The 21,971-nt window shown below is 32.1% G+C and overlaps 1 protein-coding gene across 1 annotated transcript; it reads right to left on the minus strand.

Annotated features, from left to right (window-relative positions):
* Positions 1-7,146: 7,146 nt before the first annotated feature.
* On the minus strand, positions 7,147-8,704 carry LOC144545072 (uncharacterized). Its single transcript, XM_078293630.1, has 2 exons — positions 7,744-8,704; positions 7,147-7,505 (listed from the first exon to the last, which is right to left on the minus strand). The coding sequence occupies exons 1-2, from the start codon at positions 8,189-8,191 to the stop codon at positions 7,318-7,320; spliced, it is 636 nt and encodes a 211-aa protein (XP_078149756.1). The 5' UTR covers positions 8,192-8,704; the 3' UTR covers positions 7,147-7,317.
* Between the last annotated feature and the right edge of the window lie 13,267 nt (positions 8,705-21,971).

Genomic DNA, 21,971 nt, shown 5'->3' on the forward strand with positions numbered 1-21,971 from the left:
GAAATGACATCTACAAAAAAGAAATATAGTACTTTACAATCTGAAAGTACTAGAAGGACCACGGTATTTTTTTTATTCACCCATATTCAAAATTTGAACAAGAATTAATAACTCGGAACCTAACATTTTTTTTACTGACAGAAATAAATATTTGTATTTTTTTTACGCCACAAAAAATCTTATTTGAAAAATATTCTGTGATCCTTCTATTATATCTAAATTTTAAAATATGTTATCTATTTTTATTTGTGATTATTGTAGTACATTTAAATTCTAAAAGACTTCATTTATTTTTCAAATTATTTTTACAATTATAATATTTTAATCGGTTAAAAACAAATTTTTGACTGGATTATTTGATGCTTCCACCGAATGAGTTGATCGGTGAAGCAAGTGCCATTGATCCACTGATTCGGTGAGTTGGTCTTTGTAAATTTTAAAATTATTAAATTTTAGATCGCGACACAAGGCGAAACTCTCATCCGATGGTTCAGATCAATATACAAACCTCTCATCCGATTTATTTGCATGGCAATAGCAAGCTTTTGCGTTTAATACATAGGAAATACATTTTTCTACATTACTTGATTGTTTTGTTTTGTTTTTTTTGTTTTTCCTTTTAAGGAGAATAGTGAAATAATTAATAAAATATAAATATGAAAAAAAAAATACAGTTTCGTTGTTATTTTTCATGTTGTTTTTGTTTCGGATGAAATAATATAAAATTTACTTAAAAATTTAATAATTTTATCGTCTATCTTTTATAAAACATCATGGTTTTGATGTAAATCTTAACTTAAGATTCAGTGCTGCTATAAACCGAATTTAATAATTTCATTTTCCAAGTCTGTTTGTATTCCCTCAATCTTTTAGCATTCTACAAGCTTTAATTCCTTATTTTATGACATCAGTAATGTATTTAATTTTTGTATTGAGGCTCTTCATTTGCTTCAATTGAACTATAAGTAGAAGCCTATATATGTACATTGTATGATGAACAAAACCAGAGCAATAAAATTTTGCATTATTCTCTCTATATTTCTCTTGTTCTTTATTATATTTTTGTTGCTTTTTTATTCAATTTTACAACAAATGAATTATATTTGTTCATTTTAGTACCGATTATTTTATTATGCAAATTTGACTATGATTTTGTAACATGTACATCTAAATTTCTATTAAAATTAAACCGTATAATTTCCAATTTGTTGGTAGATGGATTTTTAAGTTGTATTTGATGCACGAATAGGGGTGGAAACGAATCCAACCAAATCAAACTTGTTTGAGTTTGAGTTTGATTTGGAGTTTGAATAAGATTTGAACTTAACTGGTTTGATTTGTTTCAAAACGAACTTCAATTGAATGCATTAATTGTGATTTTTTTTCAAATCAAATTGAAGTCAATCAAATCACGAATCACGAATTACAAATTTTTTTGACAGCCACCGGTAGTTTATGCATTAGTTTTTTTCGCGTAGAACAAAGTTCACGCGGTTTCCTTTTATCTTTTACCTTTTACGAATTCACACTGATGGATTATGGGTCAGTCCAAAATTCCTTTACCATTTACGCTGTTGGATTGATTAAAATCACAGCATGGACTTAGTCAAATGTAACTTATTTCCATTGTTATTTGTTACGCTGCTGAAACATTTTTTATATTAACAATTTTGAGCTATGATATATAAGTTTGGTTCTTACATTATTAAAGATTAATAGTTGAAGCCTTTAGTTGCATTATTTGAGATTCGAATCTAAATAGTTCACGAACCAATTTCGAATGATCTATATCCAGTTTGAGTTTGAGTTGGAATAAGATTTGAACCGAACTGATTTGTTTTGTTTCAAAACGAACTAATTTCAAATTGAATTAATTACTAACTTTTTTTGAATCAAATTCAAATGGAATCACGAACTACGAACTTTTTGTGCATCCCTATGCATGAATAACATAACTCAATAAAAATATACGTATAATATTATCAATGCCTTTGTTTAGCAAATTATTACATCGATTGTATATATATTTTAGTGTGATAATCGGACCCAAATTTGAGGACATCGGACCCAAAGTTGTTCTTTTTGTGGGATAATTCATATCTTAGTACAAAGCTTTTCATTATCCACATAAAAATATTTATCAAAACATAAAATTTTAAACATATTATTAAGAGAGAAATCCATTTACAACATTTGTAAATTACAATATCTTACAACAATTCGGTTTCGTGATTTTTAAAGTCCAAACAGTCAATCCAAACTGTTCAACATGATTACAATGTGCTTAGAGATCAAATTTTACATTTTTTTGAATTTTTTTACTATTTATTAAGTATTTTATAATATTGTTGTTTTTAGACAATTTTGGACCACTAAAAAATAACAATTTGGTAAAATACTTAATAAATAGTAAAATTTTTCCAAAAAATATATAATTTGTTATCTAAGCACATTTTTAATATAAATATTATGTTGAACAGTTTTGATTGACAGTTTGAACTTTGAAAATTACAAAATTAAATTATTATAAAATATGGTAACTTAGAAATGTTGTAAGTGGATTCTATTACATAGACAACAGTGTTGCACTTTAGGGAAAAAAATAAATAAATAGGAACTGAGCTGTAAGCCCATAGTTGCACACCAAGTCGACTTCACGATGCGTTTTGTCTTCTCTGTTTAAGTAGGCACCGTTAGATTAGAATCTTGTCGTGTCCCCGATTTAAGAGATGCAAAGAGCCAGAGAGAGACCAATGAATCCATACAAATATACAATTCGGAAGGATCCAGATTCACATGGAACCTCTACTCGGTGGTAGCGCATCTTGTACACAAATAAGCGGAGACAATACATAATTTATTGTGGTCTTGCATTTTCTACACTAGTGAGTTGATGATGAACTTTTTTGAAAAGCTAAAAAAAAGAGCTGGATACATTTAAACCAATAATTCCGCCTGAGTATTTTTGGGCCGAAATTTCAGCCATCAATAGGAGGGCTCGTAAATTTCAGATCCAAATAGCTAGGCATATCTAGTGCGGAATCCAAAACATAAAGACACAAAACAATCTAGAAATACCCAACAGGCCAACACACTAACTTCAAATGCAGAAGAGGTGCTATCAAAGTAGTATTTGGGTACCATTATGTTTGAATTCGTATATTATTTTTTTTAAATTTGTGCATTATGTTAGACCGTTTGAAAAATCAGGAATAACTTGTGTTTTAATTCAAACTCTATTATGACTGCTAGAAATATTATTTAACTAATCAAATCCTTAATTTCTTATTGGTCAAGTAATGTGAGTCAGGAAGCCATGACTGTAGTTGAAGGGTGTCTCCACCAAGGATGCCTTAAGTTTCTATGTAGCACAAGAAGGAATCTTTTTTTGTTATTATAATATATCTGAGCCCTTCACAATTAATGTGGTTTAGTCTTAGCAAACTTAGTTTTTTTTTAGAGATTAGATGTGTCAAGAACTTGGTTTAATTATTTTCTCTTTACTTGGTTATTTTGTGCTGTTATGAGCAAGGAACAGTGTTCTATTCAAAGTGTAACGACTCTGATAAACTGGTTTTTGTAATTATATGATTTCAGGAATGTAATGGGCAGTAGCCTCTTTTAAGAAATAATAATAATGGACTTTACAAGCATATTATTTCAGATTTGTACAATAAATATCTATAACTTGTTTGTGAAAGATCGGATTATGCTTAGTTATCGGACGAATACATATCACGTGCATTTAATGAAGTTTTTTTTTTTTTTTCCCAACATCATAATCTTAGCTCTATTTTTTTTAACATTTCTCGTCAAATATTTTATTATAATCTACCTAATTGAAAAACATTGATTAAAATCAGAATTTAATTGTTGACATAATAATTCAACATATCATGAGAACATAATTAAAATTTCAAATTGTTATTATAATATATCTAAATCAAACCATTATTTCACGTATTTGACATATTCATATCAGAAGATACCCTTGTTTTAAAATGGGAGAAGGAAGAGGTGATAAACACAAAATATTAACAATTCTTCTGTATCCTACATTTAAATGTGGTAGCATCAATTGTCATTATTAAAAAATTTATTCTTATCATAATTATTTATACATTAACATCAAATCGAATTTCTATATGATTATCGGATTTGGTGCATATTTGGATGAACCAAGTATCCTATGTGGGGTCCAGATAAGGATTCCGATCAGATATAAAAGTTTCTATAACTTGTAACTGTACCTTTAAATACGATATTCAAACATATCTCATCATATCTGAATATTAATAATTGATACTGACTATCCTGAAACCTACATTCTGGTATGAATATCAGACAGTGATGGATCTTAGTGTGCTTCAAAAAATACCAAGCCATCTCTATAATTCTAAAATTTTAAATTTTAATTGACTTTTTTTCTTAAGTTTTTATATAATTTAGCCCTCTTATAAAGTATCAAATACTTTTTTTGTAACTTAGTTGTTAAGTTACTTATTGTAGCTGTAAAAGAACTTGAGTTAAAATCTTAGAGTGAGTCTATGGTACTATGCATATCACGGGTTGGCACCATACTACGGCCCTATATTTGAGTTTTCAAATCCTAACGGTCGATCCGAACCGTTCATCTTGTTCTCCATATTAATATGTGTTTGGAGACCAAATTTTACATTTTTTGAAATTTTTTTACTATTTTTTTAGATATTTAGAAAATTACTTGATCTGAAAATTATGGACCATCCAAAAACAGTGATTTTCAATAAATCTAAAAAAATAGTAAAAAAATTTTAAAAAATGTAAAATTTGGTCTCCAAACACATATTAATATAGAGAACAAGATGAACGGTTTGGATCGACCGTTAGAATTTGAAAACTCGAATATAGAGCCGTAGCACGATAACAAATCGTAATATGCATAGTACCATAGACTCACTCAAATCTTATTATACATTTTTACATTCAATTTTTCTGCCACTGTTTAAATTTTGGAGGCGATATCTGACACTGACTGTCAACTCAAAACAACAGCTTTCTAGGCCGAGACATTTGATTGTTACCGATCATGCCTCGGACTTGATGTCGGCCCAACCCAGTGTACCTGACTGTCTTGTAAATAATTGCATAGGACCTGTTAATCTTGAACAGTATTAGACATATCTGCCAGCCTAAAAGTATATTGGAATTTCCGCTTAGTTCCAAAAAAAAAAAAACCAGTAGACACATTTTACTCAATTTTTTTTATAAACTATAATTAATTAAATTAATTTTAACAAAGTAGCATGATTATTATTTTTTTTTACAAAAATCATAAGGACCGAATACCCAATTCGGTCTCTACATTTTGCTTTTTTTTCTTAAACTATGATTTAGCTTTTTGTTTAGTATAATTTAGGTTTTTGTAGTGTAATTATTAATTGTAGAATTTTTTTAGTTTGCATGTAGAGTAATACAACAAATTTGACCTCTACTGGTAAATTAGCAAGTCTGGACTGATACAGAGACTAAACTGCAAAAATGATTACACCAACATGTAGAGCATTAAAAAATACACATAGTTGACACAAATTTTAATTTATTTGGATTTTTCTATAGTTAGTTATGAATTTCCAAAATTCAGCTTTTGAAAAAACTTTAAACAGCCATAACTTTGGCTAGGAAAGTCGGATTTGCACATATGACCACTTTTCGGAAATGGAGGGACAAGACGGATCCGGATTTTTCTTGAGGGAGAACCCTGGGCATCCAAAGCATCATAATTGCAAAAAAAAAAAAACGTCGTTTAGTGCCTCAAAAATTCAGTTTAAGTTTTCTATCGACGGTAGACATAAAACGACCGGTATTTTGTTTAGTATAATTTAGGTTTTGTAGTGTAATTATTAATTGTAGAATTTTTTAGTTTGCATGTAGAGTAATTTAGCTTTTTGGATGTAGTATAAATTAATTGTTGAATGATTTAATTTTTTAGTGGAATTTAAGTTTATGTAGTGTAATTATTAATTGTAGAATTTTTTAGTTTGCATGAGTAATTTAGCTTTTTGCATGTAGTATAAATCAATTGTTGAATGATTTAATTTTTTTAGTGTAATTTAGATTTTTGTAGTGTAATTGTAGAATAATGTAGAGTAATAGAATGAATGTTAATATTTAATTGAGTTTGCATGTCATGCATATTAATATTTAATTGGATTTGCATGTTAATATTTTTTTGGAGAGAGAAGAAGGGTATTAAAAAAAAACATGGAGACCGAGTAGCCTATTCGGTCTCCCCTTTGTGGGATTTTCTGTGGTCGTGTCCACAAAAAGCTGGAAAATAAGGCCATAACGAATCCCCAATTCGTTGCAGAAAAAAAGTAAAATTTAGAGACCGAATTGGGGATTCGGACCTTATGATTTTTTGTAAAAAAAAATAATAATGCTGGTTTGCTAAAATTAATTTAATTAATTATGATTTATAAAAATAATTCCATTTTACTCGGATATTTTTGTATCCGAGTAAAATAAAATCAACCTAAGAATTGCAAAATTATATTTGAACACTGTATTGCTAATAATTTATTACGCCATTTTTAATTTATTGTCTTCCTTTCTTTCACAGAATATCAGCAGACACTTTTTACTCGGAATTATTAAGACAAAGTCGGTCATTTTCAAACTAAATGCAATATTATTTATATTTTTTAAGTAGAAATTAGAGATCAAGACACCAAACTAATTAATATTCATAATGAATTGTTTCTTTTAAGTTTACAACTTTTTACATATAAATTATTATCTTTGCCACTAGATCAAAGTCTGATTCTCCATAATTATTCATATTACTTACTGCAACACCGAGTTGTTCTGTTTTGAGATGTACAAAATAATGAATTTGCAATTTTTCTCAAGATTATGTGAGGATTTATGTTTATCCTCAACTGCGGTCAACTACGGAATAAATATGGTGTAAAATAGTTTTGTGATGCTTTTGAAGGAAAACAATTAGTTTTTTTTCTTTTTTAACATTCCACATGTCAATATGTGATAGGCTAAAACGCTACGCATCTCCTTGTTTAAAGTTACGACTTACCACTTATGGTGACAGTCCTAACTCATAAACGTGCCCCTAATGGTCAATAAATAATTGAAAAGAATAAGGAAGAATAAAATAAAAGACACGCTATATATATCAACAGCCAAACAAATCATAGGCTCTTGTAGGTTGCTGGATTATTATAAGAGCAAGCGCTTAGAAAAAGGAAAATAAAGAAGAAGATAATAATCAACCGAACTAATGCAAGCACGCTGATTAATTAAAGAACATAAAGTTGATATCTATAATAAAAATTCCATGAATCTGAGCCATGGAATGCCAGTCTTGGATGCCTTCTCAGCTTGATTGGAACATGAAGCAGGAGAGGCGGCCCCATTTGCAGCGACAGAATCCGAGACAGCGATCTGTTTTGGGCAGAGAAAGAAGTTCCTTGAACCAAGTCCAATTAACTTCTCCTTAGGATCCAAACCTATAACATACAAAAATAGTGAATTATTTCAGTGGGCTGTGCTGTGCTGTGCTAGAATATCGAAATAAGGATTAAATCTCAATTAAAGAAATTATGTTAGTAAAATACCACGATGCGGAGAATTCCATTTAATTAATTGATTAAGAAAATTGATTGCTAATTACAGATGGTGCATACATGAATACATTGCACGTGCGTATAAACTGGTAAAGATTAACAAATGAAAATCGATACTTACATTCAAGGCTAAATTGAGAATAATGGAGGCCATAGGTGGAGGGATCAGCCGATGCCAGTTGCGGTTTCCTCCCTTCCTTGACATACTGTCGCAGAACCGAGACCACCAGATCCGCTACGCTCCACTCGGAAAATGCCATGACCTGAAGTGGCCACATGCTTTGCTGCACCGTCACATGCAGTAAAACTTTCACCGGCGTCTTTCTCACTGGCTCATGATCTGCACCACCACTTGCACCTCTACCAGGCACAAGGGCGTCCCTATCTCTAATTGGTTTTTCGGGACACAACCCGTTTGTCCTTCCCAAGAGCAAGTCAGGATGTGTCCTTGGCCGTCGCAGCTGCCTCTGCTCTGGAGGCACCGTCTTACCGTGGAATGACGCAGCCCTCTGTGGGTTGCTTGTCTTGTTTGCTATGCCGGTTCGGCTTGATGACTGTGCCGGAGCCATTGTTACGCTGCTTCTCTGGTACTGTAAGAATACGTGTACGTACGGTTTATATACCTGATCCTTAATAAAAACTTTAGGGGAAAGAGAGCCTGAGTCTGAATCTGCAGCAGCAGCAGAGGAAGCGTGGGGAGAAGAACAGAGCACTTGATGGTGCAGGAGAGCGGCCGGTTGTGTTTCGGCCGGGTAGCATATACAAACTAGTGCTTGTAACAGGAATTGTCATAATCAAGAAAGCAAACAATTGCAAGGAAATCCGAGAGCCAGATGAAAGAATAGCGTATTGCTATGTCAATTGTGGTTTGGGTCTTTGGGATTGGAAATGGGGTGGTTTAGAGAGAAAGGAAGGTAACGTGCTGCTTTTATTTATGCAAGGGTAAAGGTAGATAGGGAATGTATTCTCTGACCGAGCACGAAATGAAATCAAAGGCGCCGATTAAAAGAAGGCGAAAGTTCCAAATATAGCTGCTAGATATATGCTACCTCCAATAATTACAACTTCATAAATATCATTACTTGGGGAAGACCAATTATATTTGAAGAGGGTTCAAATGCATCCAAATTTTTGTGCACCCAAATGCATTCTATCTTTCAAATCTTTTTTCTCCGTTTTCAAAGTCTGAATAGTCAATCCGAACCGTTAGATACGATCTATATATTAAGATGTGCTTGGAGACCAAATTTTACATTTTTTGAAATTTTTTTACTATTTATTAAGCCACTTTGAAAATTGCTGATTTTACATTTTCTGGGCCATTGAATCAGCGATTTTTAAAGTGGTTTAATAAATAGTAAAAAAATTCCAAAAAATGTAAAATTTGGTCTCCAAGCACATCTTAATATATAGATCGCATCTAACGGTTCGAATTGACTATTCGGACTTTGAAAACGGAGAAAAAGGATTTGAAAGATAGAGTGCATTTGGGTACACAAAAATTTGGGTGCATTTGAACCCTCCTCTATATATTTATAGAGAATTTTATGAAAACCCTGCACGCACGTGGTTGGCTGCAATTTTTGGGAAATCCAAAAAGGTTGCTAGATCCATCGGTTTCTAGGAAATTCTGTGTGTATATCTGTTAGATTAATCCAAAATCTTTCAAATAATTGATAGTTCTTTATTTTCTAAGTAAATTAATTTATAATGTTCATAATAACATTAAACAACAAAATTATATTTATAACAAACTAAAATATCGGTCTTTGATCTAATGACGAAAGTAATATTTATTGCATAAAAAATCACAGATTTCGAAATAAAAAAATACAATTATTTATAAATATTAAATAATTGAATAACTTTTATTTTTAAAAAATAAGCTACCTTTTACATCTCCAAACTCAAACCGTGCACTTAAAATTACCATTTTAACATGAAATGTGCTTAACTAGCGTCCAATTATTTTTTTGTCCATATCTCGTCCAGTACTTACAATACAAGATCCATTACTTTTTCAATTTAAAAATAGTATATAATCCACTCTTCAAATTTACACGATCTGATTTTTTTCTCACAAAAAAAATCAAGGGACGGATCTACTGTAGCATAGGGGCAGTCTCCTCTCTGGATTTTGAATTTTAGTGGTGATCTATTGGTACCGATCGATTTTATTCCTCTCTGGAAATTTTTTTGTCTCCTTCTGGATGTTTAATTTGTAATTCGGGTTAAATTTAGTGTTAAAATCAAAATAAATTTCTTGAATTATGATTGGTAATATTAATTATTAGTTATAGGATCAGAAATTATAAGTCAGGGTATTGGAAAATATAAGTCAAAACATTATTTTTTTATCGATTATCTAATTAGTTAATGGGTTTAAATCCGATAAACTATTTAAACCCGATTCAATATTTTTTTGCTCCCAATGAAAATCCTGAGTCAGCCCCTGAAAAAGTTAATTCACGTAGTAAATATAAACGGGATGGTTTTTTGAGACGAGTAATTAATATTATTTAACATTTCACAAATTTAAGAAACAAAACTTGGATCATGACTAAACTTGTCATGTCACATGGAACACATCTTTCACAAATTTATTATTTGGATATGACATTAGATTCACCACTTCACGAAATTTTTTAGAATAATAAAAGTTTATTCTAAAATTAGGCTTTTGGAAATTAAAAAACCCAAGTGCTGAAAATCGAAAATACTGATATTTTTTAAATTCACACTGGTTTTTATCTTGCACAACTAACACTATAAAATTAAAAAAAAAAAAAAGTTCGACAAATGCTAGGATTTTTTTTTAAATAGAACTTTTTTTTAATCCTTTTAACGGAACAAGTAACTTATGCGTGATTTTTATAAAAATAGCCTCCACCGATTCCTAGGATCGGTGTAGCAAGAAAACCATTTTCTCCAACGATCTCTAAGATCGGTGAAGCCATTTTTGCACCTAATCCTAGAGATAAATATGAAGTTTATTATAAAAATAGCTCCACTGATTCTAGAAATCGGTAGAGAAAATGATTTTCTTGCTACACCAATCGTAGGGATCGGTGGATGTTATTTTTATAAAAACTCTGTGCACTGTGCTTGCTCCGTTAAAAAGGGTTAAAAAGAGTTCTATTTTTTTGTTAAAAGAGTTAAAAAGAATTCTATTTTAAAAAAAAAAATCACTGCATGACTACGTCCGAAAATTGATAACAAAAATCATCTGAAAGAAGCTCATCGTCCTGTCTTATTATTGTTGTAAAATACATATAATTATACATCCCAAAAGGCATACCTCCTCTGTTTAAACGCTGGTAGAATAATCCGTCATCAACTTTTCTTTTTGTCTTTTGCTACTGAATAGGGCTGCTAATGATTAAGATTCGGCTCAAACTCGACTCGGCTCGTCAATTGTAGCCCAATGATTCGGCTCTTAACTCGGCTCATTTTTGAAAGAAAAAACTCGGCTCGACTCGGCTCATGAAAGAAAAAGCTCGACTCGACTCGAGCCGCTCAACTCATTGATTCATTATGAAATATTGAGCCGCTCAACTCATTGATTCGCGAGCCGGCTCGACTCATTAGCAGCTCTACTACTGAATGTGTTAGAAGTAGAACATGAATTTTTTTTTTCACAACATTTGACTTTCGATTTCTTTTAAAACTTTTAACTTCAAAATTAATTGTTAGTATAATATAAAAAATCGGTAGTTCTTCGCTCGTCATTCTAATGTAGACTTCCGAGTTCTAAGGAACCAAGGAAAAACAAATTATAGCACCATACTCATGAAAAAAATCTATTTTTTATTTTCAGAAATATATTAAATATTTTTTGTTTAATTACTTCAAATTGAGCGAAAATGACAACTACTAGTAACAGAGCCACACGAGTTTGGAGAAGGCACTTGCCTAAATCTGACCAAAATATATTCTTTTCGGATTGGGTTTTGTCCAAGAATTCAGATCCTCTCGGCTACCGTAATAGAGATTTTTTTATAATTACTGGATTTGGACCGTTCTTTTTAACTTGGCACGATTCTCAAAGCACAATAATACTGCCCCTGCGCTAGCTCGAATCCCAAAGCAGCTGGGAGTTCTGGGAACTGTAAAGTGAAGAGAATCTTTTACAGTAATGGAGAGGATACTAGCCTCATCTAAATTTGAGCTTAACCGTCTGATTAGTATTGAGATCTGTGCGAACATATTTAAAACTTGATAAATTTAAATGGCCATTGAATCTAAACTTTTTTTTTTTTTTGGAAAGGTTGGTAGAAGCTACCAACTGGTACAAGAATCTAAACTGTTTGTGCGGATTTTGATATAAATTGAATGGTATAGATGGTTTTAAATGAGGTTTTGTCCAAAATACTTTCGACAAAAATTCCACCTTATTCTAGTTTGTCATGTTTTTTTTAGAAAAAAAAAATATGCTTGTTTTATAAAGTAATTATATAATTGCGATCTATGATGAAAATTAGGTTCCATTTTATTTTATTTTCATGCTCCGCCTCTGACGACAATACAATATATTGTTTATAAAATTTCTCTTTAGTTTCTAGAGTATTTGAAAATATTTTCTAGCTTATGTTTTGAGAGACTAGACCAAATAGAATCAAATAACATGTGAAAATAGAGACAACTGTAACAATCATAGAGACAAGATTCGCATATTATATCCGAATTATATATGAATAATTCTTTTTTTTGGTGATGTCGAACTGAACGCTGAATTATTCGGTTGACTGAATTAAATCTGAATAATACGCAAATTTTACGAACTTTTTCCAAAATTTTTCTCAAATTTTCTCAGAATATATATATATATATTTTTTTTTCTCCCTTGAAGGACAAATCTTTGGTCCGAATGATTTCGGATCATTCCCGAATTATACCTGAATTATTTCCGAATTACGAATTTTTGACCTCGCCGAGCTGAACTCGAATAATTTATTTGTCACTATGGTAACAATTCCTAAAACTAATAAAGTTTATCTAATCATTTCAAAAGTCGCAATGTCTTCGATAACACTTTCCTTCTAGCGATTCCTATAATTTTTTTTTAGTTGAAAGCCTGTAGGCGATTGCATTGATCCAATAATTTACAAAGTATCTATTACATAGGTTTCTTTTGTTAAAATTAAGAAACATTAAAACCTATACATTGAGCTACCTGTACAATCATCTAATTTGCTATGTCAGAAAATAAAATATACGTGAAGTCAGAGAATGAGAATTGATCTATTCGCGCCCGAATAACAAGTAGGTGGGCCTTTCGATTTTATTATCTGAGAATGTAGACACAACAGTAATTTCTTCGAGTTGCATATATTGAGCTACTGCGTCGAACCCTTTCTTGATGATGAAACGTCTTCTTCTTTCCGAATTCGACGCCACCCAGAGGAGTTCACAGCCGAGAGGCATTGAATCAAATCAGATCGGGACAGTCACCACTCAAGAGGAGGAAAGAAGAGGGCACTGAATCAAATCGAACCAGGACAGTCACCACTCAACCGAGATGGCACTGAATCAAATCAGGCCGGAAACTGAATCAACCGAATCAGGACAGTCACCATTGAAAGAGGAGGAAGAAGAAAAAAGAGAAGAAAGAAGACAACTCGTCGCGTTCTCGTCATCGGCAACAACCAAAATACATACCTTATTCATATATAGATATAGTAGATACTACGGGACATAATGAATTCACAAACTCTCAATCGAACCCGGAAAGTCGAGACGAACATAAAATACAACAAGCGGCGGAATCCTTGAACGAATCTATTCGCTCAATTGAAACGCAGCAAGTTGAACCAGACAAACAAAGAGAGATAAATAGAGGGGCGAGATGAAGAGGCGTGGTGAAACTGGCCGACTCTCAAACCAGCTTCGTGAAACAGATCGCCCTTTCTAGCGATTCCTATAATTGCTATAAGGTATGTACATCATCATTATATGTGCCTGTAATAACTTCGTGTTATTTTGCCAGTGACGGTGCCACTTGAGTCTGCTACATGTCCATATAATAGTTTCCAATTGCTATAATAGTTATAAACAAAATTTTGAAATTATGTTTTTTTCGAGGAGCTAAAAAATTACCTAGGTGAGGCATGATCTTACATTTATTTTTTATCCAAGCAAATTTTATTAAATTTTTTTACACCAGGGGAGACAATTCTCTTAATTTAATATAGCTCCGCCTTAATTTTCAAAACTAATTTGATAAAAAAATAATATTTAAATGATGTAAATACGCAACTACATTGGCTATATAGAGTAAAACTAGGATGTTCTTAAGTTCATCAAATCTCTTTGTAGACTCAACTCTAAAATATATCAGATTGATTTTAAATGACGAATTCAAATTATTAAAACTCGTCTACTTTACAAGTGATACATTAACATAAAAAAAAATTAAAAATTTTGAATTAATTTTGTATAGAGTAAAGTGGTAAATAATGATTCAAAAAATAAATGCATTAAAATTAATTTATAAATCTTCTAATTATAACTCGTCTACTTTTTACTTCCCAAATTATCTCATCGACTCACACTGAGAAGTGAGAACATGTACAATCAAAACAATTAAAATATTGACGAACTCATTGCGTACATGCGTGTAATTTATCCCTTCCCATTAAAATACACTGGTTGAGCTGAAAGGCAATAATTGTACAAAATTAAATTACAGAGCTAACGACCCGCCTCAGGTTGTGCATCGTGCTGGTGCATCAAGTTTAATTCTTAGATTCATATATAAATAAGGGATCGACTAACAATCCCCCTATTTCAGTCCCCTATCTGTCCCCCGCACTAAAAGACAAAAAAAATAGTTAAAACGTGCTAACTACCACCAAAGAGCAAGATTAATACTATTTTATTAATAGTCAAAACATATAGTATTCATACTTACGAATTTATAGTATTCATACTTATTATCATAAACATTTGTCATATGTAAACACAAGCTGGAGGGGACCAGTAACAACCAGGGGGACCGCTGACGTCTTGTGACAGCCTGGATTGGGGACCGCAATCGTCTGAAAGCGACATTTGCCAAGATTGGGGACCACTACAGCGAAACTATATATTATTCATATCTAAATAAAGAAGTATTCATATCTAAACAAATGAAGTATTCATACTGACGATTATGAAGTATTCATACATGTTTGAAATAATTTATACAATTCAAATTCAAAGTCAGATTCATCTCTCACCCCACCTCTTCCAAGAAGTATTCATACTGACGATTACGAAGTATTCATACATGTTCAAAATAATTTATACAATTCAAAATTCATTATCAAATTCATCTCTCTCACCCACCTCTTCCAAGAAGTATTCATATCTAACATGAAGTATGCATATCTAACAAATGAAGTATTCATATCTAACTAATGAAGTACTCAATATATAACAAATGAAATATTCATATATATAACTATTCATATCTAACTAATAAAGTATTCACACATGACACTAACAATATTCGCATCTGACACTAATAATATTCACACCTGCCCAGATTGGGACCAAGAAATATTCTCAACAGACTAGTATGCATATCTAAAACAATGAAGTATTCATATCTAACTAAAGAATTATTCATACTGACGATTACGAAGTATTCATACATCTTCGAAATAATTTATACAATTCAAAATTCAAAGTCAGATTCATCTCTCTCATCCCACCTCTTCCAAGAAGTATTCATATGTAACATGAAGTACGCATATCTAACAACTGAAGTATTCATATCTAACTAATGAAGTATTCATATGTTGCATTGTGACAACCTTCGCTGGGCTAGCATGGACCCCCTCCAATGGTGCACCACGCTCTCTCCGCCGAATCTTGACGGTGCACCATGCTCTCCTCGTCAGATCTCGACGGTGCACCACGCTCTCCTCGCCGGATCTCGACGGTGCACCACGCTCTCCTCACCGGATCTCGATGGTGCACCACGCTCTCCTCGTCACGTGAGAAGATTGAAGATTGAAGAGGGTGGGTTTTGACCACGTGAGAGAACAAAAAAAGAAAGTTGTTAGGGGGACAGATAGGGGACAGATTCAAGGGGGACAACATCTTTACTCTATAAATAATTCTACTTTAGGAGAAAAATAGTGATATATTTTTTTTGAAATGAAAGGTGAAGGTCTAACATATTTTTTTTTATTAAAATTTATCTTTATATTAAATAGGAATTTTCCACTTTATTAATTTCAAACTCAAAATAGTGATATCTTTAATTTACCATTTTTTTTTCGTCAATTTGGTATCTCTTGGCTCCCTTCATCTGCTATTCCAGACTAATTATTATTCTGGATGAAATCTTAATTAAATGAGGAGTTGTATTAATTGGGACTTGCCAACCCTACTGGATAGGAACCCGAACAATAGCATTATTGAGTTGTAAATATATATGCCTACGGGCTTTTAGTTGCAAAAAAAAAAAAAAAAAAAAAAAAAAGAGTTGTAAAATATATAAACGTGACGCAACAAGCTAGCGCTTGCTTTTGGACTCGGAAGACGCCGCTTAACGTTATTTTATTCTTTTTAAAAAAAAAATTCAACTTCTCTGTTTCCTTAAGGGGGACTACAATACATATAATATAACAGTTACACACAGCTTTGCTTTTTGAATACTGGGGTTCTCCTTAATTTTAGAAAAACTAACGTGTATTGTGTTCACTTATAAAAAAACTAGCGTGTGTTATGTACACGCATCACTTAAAAAGCCAAATTATATATGATTTTACTTAGATTATGAAAGACTTAATATAAATATATATATAATTTTACTATATATCAATTAATAGCTAATTTTATAATTTATACAGTTTGATAGCTTGATTTTTTTTTTTTTTTTTGAAAATCTTTACAGAAAATGCAAAGTTGTAATAGGAAATTGAAGTAACCAACAATTTTAAGACTTTTTTCCTAAAATGTTACCTCCCTTTCTCAGCTCAACTCTGCAGCATCACAAAAATTATACATTGTTCATTCTAAAAGAAATTAAGGTTAAATTTCACTAAAAGTTGTGAAAGTTGTGTGACAAAATGAAGTTCCAAGTTGTAAAATCAAGGACGACTCCCCATATATTTGTTCCGTCATTGCCGCGTATCTATTGATAGAGGCAGAATCATGCTCAATTATATGAAAAGAAAGAAAGAAAGAAAGAAGAAAAAACGCATGTACCTCCTTGTTTTTTCTATGAAACAGAGTACATCTGTATAGAATAAAAGTTGTTGCCGTGTCACCGAGTTGAGACGCGGCAGAGAAGGCCTATAGAGGGGAGGTGGGATCTGGGGCACCATCGTTGGATCATGAGTAGCCTCTCCATGACTCCATGGCCACGTGGAGCAGGTTGGAGCGATTTAGTGGTTGTGGGATTAGTAACTAGTCACTTCTACTGAGAATTCATTTCCAAATTAAGGAAAAAAAATCAACATTTTTGTTGAATATTTAGCGTACCTCGGTTAACGTTGTAGATATATATGCGGTTCCAGACTTCTTGACGGCTGATACGTGTTTGATTTAGAAAAAAAAATCGGAGTATTGGATGGATCTTAGAGCATCTACATCTCTAAAACTCAAAAGAATTTCTAAATAACTGTTAACTACTTTTTAGAAATTACGGTCTTTAAAGTTTCTAACTCTCATATCCCTGAAACTCATTTTAGAGTTTCTATTAAGCCACGTCAGCAACAAATTAAAAATGAGAAACAATTTGAGCCAATCATTTGGCCAACATAGAGTTTATAAACAGTTTCTTAATAAGAAACTTTCCTGCATAGTTTTTAAATAAGAAACTCTCTCACATCCCTGAAACTGAATTAGAAACTGCCACGTCAGATTAGAAACTCTAATAATTTTAGGGATGTAGATGCTCTTATATATGGCTTGCAGTGCTTAGAAATATAGTTGAATAGTGTTGTTTTTAAACTGTTCAAATTAGCAAGTGTGTATTTGAATTGAATATTATTCTGAACAATAACGCTATTCTAAATTAACTATTATTTTTGGTGATCCAGTAATAAGTATTTTGAATCGATTATTTTAAAAATGACATACATAATTTGAACTATGATTTAGGTGAAATTGTACAATAATTTAATTTTTGTTATAGTTTACTCTGGCAGAGCAATTTTAACAAAGATTAACGGCAATCTTAACAAAGATTAACGGTTGAAATCAGAATAACAATATATTGGGCTTGGTAACTACTACTAATGATTCATTTTCGAAGAAAAATTGCACATTTTTTTATATTTTTTTGTTGAATATTAAGCCTACCTCGGTTGTAGGTATGTTGTTCGTGGCTTCTGGACGGCTGATAAGTGTTTAATTTAGAAAAAAAAATCAGAGTTTTGGATGTATCTTATAGGTTTGCAGTGCTTAGAACTATTAGATGAAGATACAAGACACTAAATAGCTAAATTAACTCAAAATTAAGGATAACATATATATAAGTTTGGTAAAATAAGTTTGAGATTGATCTAAATGAGGCCTACCGTTGTCAAGGTCCAGTGACCGTGATAACGGAATAAATAAATTTTATACAAATCCCGTGATGCTTAAAATAATTTTAGCATCACCGAACGCTAACTCTTCTAGAGGATTTCCGTGGTGAGAACCGTTGTTACGGTCATCTACCGTGTTCAACAGTTGCCACCGTTACACTCCAAACCACTCCGATTTACCTACCGTTGTGACGGGCCCTTGTACTGTTACAACGGTCAGCACGACTTACTTCCTTTTTATCAGCTCTCTATAAATAGAAGCTATACCAAGGTTTGGAGTATCACTCTAGCCGTCTCCAACTTTAATATTTCGTATTTATAGATCTAGAGAAAGTCGTTGTTGCTTATGCACTACAACTTCAATATAAACAATCAATCTCAAGCTTATTCAATCAATCAACCAACTCCTAGAGTGATCCTGCGTGATCAAATCATTTACTACTTCGAGCTTTGTGCTCACCTTGCAATCCTTGAAGTCATTGCGACTCGGATTGTGTTGTTAGGGCCGTGTGACTTCCCAGAAGAATTGTAAGGGCTCACCGGTTCTATCTTGTACTCCTTTCTCATTGGGTAAAGAAAGGCGCGCTATCTAGAAGGTCGCGAGCCCCGGAGACGTAGGCGTTAGTGCTGAACTCCGTAAACAACTCTCGTGTCAAGTGTCTCTAAACTCTATTATTTACTTTACATTTAGTTTAGAACAAAGTTATTATAGTTTCCGCTAAGAATAACTTATAGACACGTTATAATATTATTACTTAGACCAAAAATATAAAAATGTCTATTCACTCTCCCTCTAGGTGTCTTTGGGACCAACAATAAGATGTGTTGTTAAGTAGACTAATATCTTATTCATAACTAGTTTTCTTATTAATAAATTGAGGTGTCTCAAACAAGATGCTTTCAAATAGATATCAGTTAACATGTAAACAATACATAATTATTATATGAATATTTATTTTTTTGACCGAAATATAAATAATTTAAATTATACTATGAAAATCCGCTTAATATATATCATAATCTCGGAATATGCTAAATTCTATTATTTAATTATTTATTAAGTTGGAAAACTGATCCGATTTGATATGTAAACATCTTTGTGTTTTATATTATTTTAGGTATAATATTGTTCAATAAATTGAAGAAAAGAAAACAATAAAAATGTTTTAAAATTAAAAGTGAGTATCTTATATAAATTTGATATGCAGAATGCATTAAGTATTTTGAATCCATTATTTTGATTTTTGAACACGACAAACATAATTTGAACTATATAGATTTCGGTGGAATTTGCTATAGTCTATTTATTTTTGTAATAGTTTACTCTCTGCTGAACTGCTGGGCCAGGGCTAGCTCTCTGCGCTCTCTTGATTGCTATGTGGATTTGTAAGTAAATGGCTCAGAAGGAAGAACGGATTACGGATTGCACGTGCTTTCAAAGTTTCAAGTAGCCGTAAAACTTCCTGAAGGCGACCCATTTTAATTCCAGCGGTTACGCATCAGCGGATCAGTCTAATGATCTCCCCCTGTTGAAACCTTCCCCTGCTGAGATACCAGCTTCCAACGAATTATTTTGTGGGCCCTCCGTGCTTGCATCAGATTCATACAAACCGTTCGGAGCCGCTCTCCTTTTTTTATTCATTTAGCAAACTATCATTTGTGGTGATAACCATCGCCGAAATAAAAAAATCGTCCAGAAAATTCCAGAAAATAACACTGTCAGTGTCAGAAGATAGGACATTAAAGACAGTAGGTTATGGAGAAAAATCAATTCATACTATTAGCATTATTTTAAGTATCTAATATATCACTTAGCGTTGTATATATTTTTAACAGATTATTTAGACACTAATGAAAACTGAACAAGCCAAATGATCAGACAAACAAACTTGTTTCTTTCTTAAAGATTAAAATGGTCTGCAGAGTTTTTTAGTTGGACAACAAAACAATTTAACAGAGAATATATTTTTATGAGATAGCTTACTTCCATTCATCCGAAATCTCTGATTCACTCATTTTAAAATAGATTTATACATAATTTACATACATAACAACAGTCTTTATGACAAACAAGCACAGTTTAATTGAGCCAGATGATAAATTATTTCCATTTCAAACGATATTTTAGAACAATAGAAGGTACGGATTTCAAAGATAATATTAATTATTCCAGACGATAAAAGATTCTTTCCTTTGACGAATGAATATTTCAAATCGTGGGGTATATTGCACATTTGCACAAGATACAGACTCCAAATTGAATGCCAGTAAATGGCCTGCATCAAGGTTCGAAAAGTGGGCTGCAGAGTGTAGAGAATTCCAGTTTAAGTTGGGTAATATAATGAGCTACTTACCTAACCAAATTTCCACCTCCGCTCTGGGTCTCTTCAGAAGCCCAACAGTAGAATTTTGTATGAATAATCTTTGATCCATAATATCGTAACCTTTCAGCCTTATAAATATATTTTTTCTCTCCAGTCTTTGGACTATGCAAAATTGCAAGGATCTGAAGTCTAAAGACAATTCAGCCAGGAGCAAAAAAGCATTCTGTCACCGGATGTGCCAGTTCAATTATGCTTAGTAAATACAAGATTTGATATGTCATTTTTTTAATTTCCTGTTTGCAGTGGCTTCTTTTATCGAAGTCAATCTGCAGAAAATAGAAACTTTTCAGCACTAATGTATAATAAAACAGGAGGATTCAAATGTCTCTATTTTTTGTGTCTTCACTATTCATTCAGTTTTAAAAACATTAATAAATCAAAATTTAACCTTAAAAAAATAAAATTTAAATTATAAATGTTAAAATAAAACCGTTAAATGTGATCTATATTATTTAATCTCCGTGCTCATAAAAAGAAAATCACATTTTGATTTTGTTTTTATGTGAATCAATTATTTGAAAAATTAATGTCTAGAAATCATCTATAGTAGTACGTTTTTTCGAGCTCTTGATGACAACTAAAATAAAATTAAAATGTCATAATTTTTTTACATGGACATAGATAAAATGATGCAGATCATATTCAACGGTTTTATTTTGACTTTTAAATTTTGAGTTATTAAAGTTCTTAAAAATGAAGGCATGATGGAGGCATTTGAACCCTCCTCAAAATAAATTTAAAGATCTGTATCCTCCCAGGTACCTGACTCAACACAGTTGAAATGAACGGCCCAAATTTACTCTGATCAGCCGGTGTTTGCTCGGGATAACACAATGGGCATTATTATTTGTGCTTCGAGATTCGTGTCAAATTAAAAAAAAAATGGACCGTCCGATTCAATTATACTCATGTCCGGTAACATGAGGGGATGTGAATTCATTCAGTTTAGAATCCACAAGGATCCAAATAGAATAATATTGCCGTAGATATATAGTCCTGATATTGTAGGCCGATCTTCGATTATATTTCATGTCATGTTGTTTTCCAATGCCAAATCTGTTTTCGAATTGTAGAGGGCAGGATAGTGTTAAAAAATGTGGTGGGTGGTGGCAGATATTATTGTGACATCTGGTTGGAGTTCACTTGGATTAACTTTGCTTAATTTCTCCTTAACTAGTGGCGGTTCAAATTATTCAATCTATTTTAATTTAAAAGAGTACAGATAGGTTACTTGTAGCCCAACAACAAGAGCAAGATAATCTTTCCAAATTTGGAGATAAATGCCACAATGAGACTTGTGGGCTCTTGTGGGTTTTTATTTATTATTATTGCTGGATGTGTAAAACCTCTCAATATGCGACACGTGTCAATTAAAATTAGTAAACGAGAAAGAAAAGAAAGGCTAATGCTTATCAAATTACCCACCCGATGTTAATTAAGTA

Source organism: Carex rostrata, chromosome 2 (genome assembly GCF_964058835.1).
Source record: "Carex rostrata chromosome 2, lpCarRost1.2, whole genome shotgun sequence".
Lineage (NCBI taxonomy): Eukaryota > Viridiplantae > Streptophyta > Magnoliopsida > Poales > Cyperaceae > Carex > Carex rostrata.